This window comes from Myxine glutinosa, chromosome 11, assembly GCF_964187855.1.
Source record: "Myxine glutinosa chromosome 11, kmMyxGlut1.1, whole genome shotgun sequence".
Lineage (NCBI taxonomy): Eukaryota > Metazoa > Chordata > Myxini > Myxiniformes > Myxinidae > Myxine > Myxine glutinosa.
Window position 1 is genome coordinate 36,554,336 of NC_136271.1, and position 10,397 is coordinate 36,564,732.

At 46.8% G+C, this 10,397-nt stretch overlaps 1 protein-coding gene across 1 annotated transcript; it reads right to left on the bottom strand.

Annotated features, from left to right (window-relative positions):
• Nucleotides 1-1,144: 1,144 nt before the first annotated feature.
• On the bottom strand, nucleotides 1,145-1,505 carry LOC144888288 (histone H4-like). Its single transcript, XM_078765956.1, has one exon. It carries the CDS (start codon nucleotides 1,454-1,456, stop codon nucleotides 1,145-1,147), a length of 312 nt encoding a protein of 103 aa, XP_078622082.1. The 5' UTR covers nucleotides 1,457-1,505.
• Nucleotides 1,506-10,397: the final 8,892 nt, after the last annotated feature.

A 10,397-nucleotide genomic window follows, 5' to 3' on the forward strand; every position in this document is an offset into this window, starting at 1 on the left:
CAAATATCCACCATTTTATTACCTCGAATAGCTTTGAGACCTGTTTAGTTAGGCCCGTGCTGTCTTTCTCTCTCACACAGGTTTATTTCAACACAAATTCGATATATCATTTCATTTTTAATGGTCATTAACATAGTTTTAGACTCGGTTGAAAAAAACGGGAAGAGAATCCCATGAAAGTTTCCGTTTATAGAACGAAATGATTTCTCAAAGGCCTGTAAAATAAAGCCCATTCAATGAGTCACCCTCACGATTTTATCTCGAATTCACCATCTGATTTCATTTTTATCGATGGTTTTAGACTTGGTGTCAGAAATAATTGAGTACATTCACGCACACACAGGAAAATGCAGAGATATATTTTTTAATATCGCGCTACGATGATACACGAAAATACACCGCCTAAAATAACAGTCGGGGAAAATGTCGACCTATATTAAAAATTCGCTTTTTCTTTTCCGTTAAGATATATTACTTTTACTTTTGATGACAGTCGTCACAAAAACGACAAATATTTCTTCGTTCTTATTTCATTCAACATTATTTACCGGAAGTAAAATATGTTTCAGGAAATTACCGAGATATTTCTTCGTTTTGTTTTATTAGTTACGTGTGCACTGCGCATACACTTTAAATAGGTTTATTTGAAATCTTAAATTTCACAATGTAATTTACTTGCCATTTGTCATTTGATGATTACGAGACACTTCCTCTTGAGGATCGTGACAATTCATGCGCTGCGTGGAAACTTCCATTTCCAAAATGAATGAGACGGTCGATGAAGAATGCAGACTTGAACAGGATGTAGCAAGAAAACAAATGAGACGGGCGAACGAGTCCGTCGACGAACGTCAATGCCAACTTGAACATCATGCAGCGAGAAAAAGAACGAGACGGGAGAACCGCACAGGATGCTGCTGCAACAACGATGAGGAGGGTTGGAGAGGACTGAGGAGCGAGGGGTTGGAGAGGAGTTAGGGGTTGGAGAGTGAGGAGCTAGGAGTTGGAGAGTGAGGAGCTAGGGGTTGGAGAGGAGCGAGAAATTGGAGAGGATTGAGGGGTTGGAGAGTGAGGAGCGAGGGGTTGGAGAGCGAGGAGTTGGAGAGTGTGTGTTGTAGTTGCTGATGATGAACTCACAAAATGTTTAACCACCGAAACCGTAGAGCGTACGGCCCTGGCGCTTCAAAGCGTACACCACATCCATGGCAGTAACGGTCTTTCGCTTTGCGTGCTCCGTGTAGGTAACAGCATCGCGGAGCACATTTTCCAGGAACACCTTGAGAACTCCACGGGTTTCCTCATAGATAAGACCCGAGATGCGCTTTACTCCACCACGACGAGCAAGGCGACGAATAGCAGGCTTTGTGATTCCTTGGATGTTATCACGCAGTACCTTGCGATGACGTTTAGCACCTCCTTTGCCGAGACCTTTTCCACCTTTACCACGTCCAGACATGACACCGTTTGATTCCAAAACAAATTGACGCAAGCGACGAGCGTTCTTGTGTCCATATGGAGTTGGAGAGTGAGGAGCTGGGGGTTGGAGAGTGAGGAGCTAGGGGTTGGAGAGTGAGGAGCTAGGGGTTGGAGAGTGAGGAGCGAGGGTTTGGAGAGTGAGGAGCGAGGAGTTGGAGAGTGAGGAGCGAGGAGTTGGAGAGTGAGGAGCAAGGGGTTGGAGAGTGAGGAGAGGGGTTGGAGAGTGAGGTGCGAGGGGTTGGAGATCGAGGAGCGAGGGGTTGGAGATCGAGGAGCAAGGGGTTGGAGATCGAGGAGCGAGGGGTTGGAGAGCAAGGAGCAAGGGGTTGGAGAGCGAGGAGCGAGGGGTTGGAGAGCGAGGAGCTAGGGGCTGGAGAGCGAGGAGCTAGAGATTGGAGAGTGAGGAGCTAGAGATTGGAGAGTGAGGAGCTAGGGGTTGGAGAGCGAGGAGCTAGGGGTTGGAGAGCGAGGAGCTAGGGGTTGGAGAGCGAGGAGCTAGGGGTTGGAGAGCGAGGAGCTAGGGGTTGGAGAGCGAGGAGCTAGGGGTTGGAGCAAGGAGCTAGGGGTTGGAGAGTGAGGAGCGAGGGGTTGGAGAGAGGAGCTAGGGGCTGGAGAGCGAGGAGCTAGAGATTGGAGAGCGAGGAGCTAGGGGTTGGAGAGCGAGGAGCGAGGGGTTGGAGAGCGAGGAGCTAGGGGTTGGAGAGCGAGGAGCTAGGGGTTGGAGAGCGAGGAGCTAGGGGTTGGAGAGCGAGGAGCTAGGGGTTGGAGAGCGAGGAGCTAGGGGTTGGAGCAAGGAGCTAGGGGTTGGAGAGTGAGGAGCAAGGGGTTGGAGAGAGGAGCGAGGAGCAAGGAGTTGGAGAGTTAGGGCCGATTGGAGCGGAGAGAGAGGAGCGATTGGAGAGGAGAGAGGAGCAATTGGAGGGGAGTGTGAGGGATTGGAGAGGAGTGTGAGGGATTGGAGAGGAGTGTGAGGGATTGGGGAGGAGTGTGAGGGATTGGAGAGGAGTGCGAGGGATTGGAGAGGAGTGCGAGGGATTGGAGAGGAGTGTGAGGGATTCGAGAGGAGTGTGCGGGATTGGAGAGGAGTGTGAGGAAGTATTGGAGAGGAGTGCGAGGAAGTATTGGAGAGGAGTGCGAGGAGGTATTGGAGGGGAGTGTGAGGAGGAGTGGGATTGCAGAGGCGTGAGGGTGGAGAGAGGAGAGTGTCAGGTGGAGAGGAGTGGGGGGGCACATATTATGTAAAAAATGAATGGATGATCGTTTTAAGGCCATTTTCCCCGCTAAAGCGGGGGTTAGCCTTGCGGGCCCCATGACAATCATGGTTCCCTGTTTGAGGCAATGTTTTTATGGCCGGATGCCCTTCCTGACGCCAACCCTTGGTCGCCTCTTACGATGCGCAGGGATACGGTGTACCTATTCTAAATCGGGGTACACACCGTGATCATTCATCCCAGCAAGCTGGTCCTCAATTTGCCAACCTCATAAGGATGACAGGCTGAGTCAACCCCCCTGGCGTTAATTCAGCGATCGACCGGGATTCGAACCCAGGATCCTAGGATCCCAAGCCGGCACCCGAACCGCTAAGCCAACACCAGGCTTTGGGGCACATATTATGTGAAATAAATAAATTGTGTTCATTACACCATTTCTGGATCTGATGAATTGCCAGTAACCATTTTGTAAAATTTAATGTGCAGCATCTAAATCAAGATGTCCAAATGTCACACACGTCCATGCCCGTGGGATTCCCACGGGTGACCCCACTAGTCTATCAATATTGTTGAAATGAAGATCAAATAGCTGTATGTTTAAATATGTTGAAAAAGTCAAAACTTTACATGGGGTGTACTTACTTTTTCACGTGACTGTATATATATATATATATATATATATATATATATATATATATATATATATATATATATATATATATATATATATATATATAAAAAACTGGTTGCAGCAATTAATGTTCTGCTGCAGTTTTATCCTGAGAATGTGCTGACCACATGTTCAATTCCATAACGCAGACTCAAAAATAAAATTGCCCTTTTTGTTGATATTTTTGTGAAATGACAATCAACATTTCAGCAGAATGGAAGGGAACAAAATGGAAAAGGGGAAACACCAACAGCAGAGTAGAAGCGTGAGTGAGAGTAAGATCAAGCGGAGGAGGGGAAGGACACATGGGGTGGGTGAACAAGCTGCACACAAGCTGAATGCAACACAGCAAGAAGAGGACGAGGACATGAAACAGAAAATAAACAAACTAACCGACAAACTGTGCTCCCTGCAGAAATATGGGAGGGATGGAGTCAAGAGTGGTTCGGGCCAGAGGGTGCAAGACCAAAAAGGAGGCGGTAGAATGCAGAGAAGTCACCAACCTGCCTGCGATGCCAGACTAACTATATTGGAATATATTGAAATTATATTTATATATATATATAAATATATATATATATATATATATATATATATATATATATATATATAATTATATATTATATATATACACCTTGATCTTTTCTACCCCCGTTAATCCACCCCAGATCCACTTTTTTTTGAAATTCCAAATTCTTTCCTGGAAGTCCTAGCAGTGTCCATGTGTTTTGTACCTCTCCCACCCACCCCTCCCCACCCCCTTCCCATGCCTCCTCCCCCCAAGCCCTCTCCCTCCCACAGATCTCCCGATGTCCCTGCTCTCAAATGTTGTACTTGTGTGCTTCCCTCTCTCTCCCCATCTTGTCTCTCGCTCCCTTTATCTTATGTTTTATGTGTCAGTTTGTTTTTTTGTGATTAATGTTTGCTCTTACTACACGAGCCTCGATCTTGTATACAAAATAAATAAATAAAATAGGCTACGCAATGATCTTCATCACGTGAGATGCCAATGATTTTGGGATCTTTGCCTTGATGTCACCACAAACGATCAGGAAACTGTAGAGTTGAATGGATTCTGTTATCTTGCTTAGATCTTTATGGAAGTAATAGTGAAAAGATTGTCAAAAATGACAGGTTGGGAAAGTTTATTCAACAGTAGATCTTGTCAGCATGCCAAAGTCTGAAGCCTTGGCCTAGTCTCAGGTGTCCTTGTATCTTTTTTATTCATTAGACATCCTACGGATGTAAATGAACACTTATTTAAGTCTGGGTGTGTTGCACATCACGTACAGCGAATTTTACCTCCCTGACTCTTGGATTTTTTTTTTACTCTTCTGTACACCACCCTTGATGCTTCGTTTGCAAGCCACCGTCTACAATTCCAATGGAAGAGACATAATTATTCTTTTATGGAAAATGTTTTTCGAGCTTTCTCGAAATTCTATGCTTCAATTATTTCTGAATATTTCTGAACAATATTTCTGAATCTATGCTTCAATTAATTGGACTATAACTGGTTATTATGGTAAATCATTGTACTTTTCAACAATGGGATTAGAGCCAGGCCATCCAGGTGTGAGCTTTCTTTCAAGGTGCAAATATTGTGGTCTTGAGGGCTGTTTTTCGGAGGCACAATAAGCATTCGATACGACAAACAATCAGATCATTCCAAATATCATTGTGACATTCCAAGTATCATCAACAATTAAGATCACACATCTTCATCCTTAAAGCTCAACCAGAAAGACTAATTAGCTGAAGCAACAATTTGCTTCCAAATGGAAACCGTGCACCACGACACCAATGGAAAGGTTGAACCGACACAGCAAATTAACACATTGTTTTGCTGTGTTGATCTTTGCAATCCAAGTATGAAATTAAAGAGATTTCAGACCTGACATTTCAACCTAACTTAACTGACGTGGCACGAACGGCTGTTATATTCACACAATATGGAGGATGTGATTCCAAGCTCAAAACACCAGGAGTTCCAGAGATCCTTTGTGCTTTCCCTTCATCTGGATACACACTCACCAGATGTGCATGATGAAGCTGGCTTGCATTGACAAAAAGAGATCGCCAGCAACTTTCAACTGTAGGCTTTGTATTGATGTTAGTGCCATGTAAGTCTCCCACTGAACCCCTGTCCGCCTTTCACCTGCAACTACTCTCCTCCTTCTGGATGTCCTGTCCCCCTTCCCCTACTTTATGCTTTTTTGACATAGAAAGTGGAGGCTCGTGGAAGAGCGAAAACACAGAACAGAACAGAAAACTAAAACTGCACTTGGTAGGGAGCATTCCTCCGCCAGGCTGAACAGTTTACGTTTTGTATCCCAATGATAGACCGGATCTGGATTCGGACCTGAACCAAAATCGAATCGGCTTCTTCCTGTCACCGAAACAACTCATTCACCAAGTTTTGTCATAATCCATCTACAACTTCTTAAGATATCCTGCTCACAAACAGCCAAACAGAGGTGAAAACATAAGCTCCATCCACCTTCGGTATAAAAACAGCAAAACCACAGTTGAAAGCAAGGAAACAACCTAACATCAGGGGAGAGGGAAACAACCTAACATCAAGGTAGAGAGAAACAACCTAACATCAGGGTAAAGGGAAACAACCTAACATCAGGGTAGGGGGAAACAACCTAACATCAGGGTAGAGGGAAACAACCTAACAGCAGGGTAGTGGGAAACAGCCTAACATCAGGGTAGAGGGAAACAACGTAACATCAGGGTAGAGGGAAACAACATAACATCAGGGTAAAGGGAAACAACCTAACATCAGGGTGGAGGGAAACAACCTAACATCAGGGTGGAGGGAAACAACCTAACATCAGGGTAGAGGGAAACAACCTAACATCAGGGTAGCGGGAAACAACCTAACATCAGGGTAGGGGGAAACAACCTAACAGCAGGGTAGGGGGAAACAACCTAACATCAGGGTAGAGGGAAACAACCTAACATCAGGGTAGGGGGAAACAACCTAACATCAGGGTAGGGGGAAACAACCTAACATCAGGGTAGTGGGAAACAACCTAACATCAGGGTAGAGGGAAACAACCTAACATCAGGGTAGAGGGAAACAACCTAACATCAGGGTAGGGGGAAACAACCTAAAATCAGGGTAGAGGGAAACAACCTAACATCAGGGTAGAGAGAAACAACGTAACATCAGGGTAAAGGGAAACAACCTAACATCAGGGTAGGGGGAAACAACCTAACATCAGGGTAGAGGGAAACAACCTAACATCAGGGTAGAGAGAAACAACGTAACATCAGGGTAAAGGGAAACAACCTAACATCAGGGTAGAGGGAAACAACCTAACATCAGGGTAGAGGGAAACAACCTAACATCAGGGTAGAGAGAAACAACATAACATCAGGGCAGAGGGAAACAACCTAACATCAGGGTAGGGGGAAGCAACCTAACATCAGGGTAGAGGGAAACAACCTTACATCAGGGTAGAGGGAAACAACCTAACATCAGGGTAGAGGGAAACAACCTAACATCAGGGTAGGGGGAAACAACCTAACATCAGGGTAGGGGGAAACAACCTAACATCAGGGTAGGGGGAAACAACCTAACATCAGGGTAGAGGGAAACAACCTAACATCAGGGTAGAGGGAAACAACCTAACATCAGGGTAGGGGGAAACAACCTAACATCAGGGTAGAGGGAAACAACCTAACATCAGGGTAGAGAGAAACAACGTAACATCATGTTAATTAATTAATCGTGTTCTGCTCTTCGTGTGCGGCCTTGTAGTTGTACCCCCGTCGGTGTTTGTTAACTTAAGCGTGTTTTGCTTGGCTCTTAGTTTTTTCCCTTCTACCCCGAACATAATACTCTGTCTAACGTTCTAATTCCCCCCCCCCCCCCAAAAAAAAACCCCCAAAAAAACCAAAAACATTTATTTTCATTTCTCCATGTGTACTGTTGTCTCATCCTGTATTTTCTGTCCAGGTGTGCTGTTCGCCCCGCCCCCATTATCTCCTTGCCATCCACCTTTTGCCCTGTTCACGTGACTCGTGGTGGTCCCTCTCGGCTCTCCCCCCGTTGGTATTTTGTGCATATAAGATTGTTCACGGTTCTGTTTAAATATTATTTAAATATGTTGAACCTTTCCCCTTCAGTGTTTTATTCAGTGGTATATTACAACACGCTGTTTTTCTTCCTATTTAAAAGGCTTTTCTCAATTTCCCCTCCAACTCATTCCACTTCAAAAAAAAGAAATTCAATATCTTATACGTCCCCCTCACTACATGGTCTAAATTCACATTCATTCCATCCCTCCTCCATCGTTCTGAATCGGATTGCTAACTTGAAAATCACAACAAACCCAATTTGTTATCAACTAGGGCATTGCCCGTACGTGGGTGCCCGTTCCTTGCCAATGCCCGTACTATATATATATCTAAAATTATATCCCCCCCCCCCCCTCTATTTACATGAAATGGTTTGGTCCATTCGCAACGACCACAGAACCCCCCCCCCCCCTCTATTTACATGCAATGGTTTGGTCCAAAGCGAACGGTTTGGTCCATTCGATGTGATTCGATGATTCGATGTGAATGGTTTGGTCCATTCGCAACGACCACAGAACCCCCCCCTCTATTTACATGAATGGTTTGGTCCATTCGCAAAGCCAAAGCGAACGACCACAGAACCCCCCCCTCTATTTACATGAATGGTTTGCTCCATTCGCAAAGCCAAAGCGAACGACCACAGAACCCCCCCCCCCCCCCCCCCTCTATTTACATGAATGGTTTGGTCCATTCGCAACGGCAAAGCGAACGGCGAACGGCTAAATCGCCATAGCTCGGTAAGTACTTGTCCGATTAATTTCAAACCTTGAAAAGGCACATCCTCGGGTCCCCAGCAATATACCTGGCAAGTTTCAAGTATATCGGACCGGTAGTTGTCGAGAAACAGCGGTCACAGACAAACGTACAGACGTACAGACGTACAAACGTACAGAGATTACTGGAATTATAGATAGATGTTCGTCTTTCATTAATCATCCACTTTCTAAACTTCCCTCTTGCCCCTCCCATCCAAATCCCCCCCCCCCTTGCACCTACACTCCTAAACTCCCCCCTTGCCCCTCCACTCTTAAACTCCCCCCTTGCCCCTCCACTCCTGAACTCCCCCCTCGCCCTTCCCCTCCTAAACTCCCCCCTTGCCCCTCCCCTCCAAATCCCCCCCTTGCCCCTCCACTCCTGAACTCCCCCCTTGCCCTTGCCCTCCTAAACTCCCCCCTTGCCCCTCTCCTCCAAATCCCCCCCCTTGCCCCTACACTCCTAAACTCCCCCCTTGCCCCTCCACTTCTAAACTTCCCCCTTGCCCCTTCCCTCCTAAACTCCCCCCTTGCCCCTCCCCTAGTAAACTCCCCCCTCACTCCTCCCCTTCAAAACTCCCCCCCAACCCCTCCCATTCAAATCTCCCCCCATACTATTCATCTCCAATTCTCCCTCCTCCCCCCTCCTCCTCAAAGCTGCCTCCTCCCCACTTCGTCTCCCTTCTATCTCATACCTCCACCGCCCCCCAACCTTCTACTTTCCTCTGCCCCCCCTCAAACAACCCCCCACTGTGCCTCATCTCTTCACCATCAAACCTTTCATCCTCCTCATCCTTCCCTTTCTTGGAACTCTTCTGCAATCTCTGACACACTATCAACTGCTCTCCCTAACTCCCCCTCTCATCCTTCATCTTACCCTACTCCTCCCCTCCCCTGTCCTGTACCCGATGCTCCCCCTCTCTCTTCATTAACGGGATGGACCTCAAACATCCGGGCCCTTCGCTCAAACCTGACTGATCTCCATACAGGTTGCTTCTGACAATCCAGACTTGATCTGCTTAACAGAGACTTTCCTCCTTCAAGATGTCTCTGATTCCTTAATATCTCTTCCTGGTTACTCCCTCCTCCGGTATGATAGACCTGAGCCTCGTCCTGGTGGTGGGGTGGCTATCTTTATCAAAAACTCTCTTCCTCACTCTCCTTGCACTGCCCTCTCTCCTCCTCACCCCCAGGAGTACCTCTGGCTACGGCTTCCTCTCCGCTCCCACCTTTTGTTCATATGTGTTCTGTACCGTCCCCCAAACAGTGATGACTCCATCTACATTTCACTGTCTGACAACATGGACCAACTTCTATCCACTCATCCCAACTCTCTCTTCCTCATATGTGGTGACTTCAACTGTCATCATGCCACCTGGTTGGGTGTGGGTTCCTCTCTCACCAGTCATGGCACCTCAGCAAAGGACTTCTGTGACTCACTGGGATTGACACAATCTGTCAATTTCCCGACCCAGATCTCAGCCAATGGAGTATCTTCTCTTCTAGACTTGGTTATGACAAACTTCCCTGCTAATGTCTGCTGCTCTTCTTCTGCTCCAATCGGTTCTTCTGATCATGTGCTTGTCAAAGTGGACATCTCTCTGGCCATTCTCAGAGAGTCTCCTCAGCGTCGACGAGTCTGGCATTTCACTCAGGCCGACTGGGACCGTCTTCAAGCAGCCATCAATCGTCTGGATTGGTCTCCCATCTCCACTGCCTCTGACATCAATTCTTCCTGGGAATTCTTCCAAAGCAAACTGATCTCTCTCATGCACAGATTTATCCCATCTCGCCTTCAGTTGTCTTACCCTTCCTCCCGTCCATGGTACACTGAATCTTGTGGTGAGGCAGTTGCCCTGAAACAACTTGCCTTTGCCTCTTGGAAGGCTAATCCAACTGAAGGCAATCTCAGTTCCTTCCACCAAGCTCGGAACAAGTGTGTGTCTACCCTCAGGAGTGCCAGGAAGCACTATCTCTCCTCACTCAAGAATGAACTCTCAAACATGTCTCCTTCCTCCAAATCCTGGTGGCGTCTGGTCAAATCCGTTTCTGGTGTTTGTTCCCCCTCCATCCCCTCCCTTACCTCAAATGGCCACACAGTTGACATTGCACGTGACAAAGCCGAATGCCTCAACTCTGTGTTTGCCTCAAAATCCTTAGTCCCAAACCCATCTCTCTCTGTTCCCACCTTTCCCA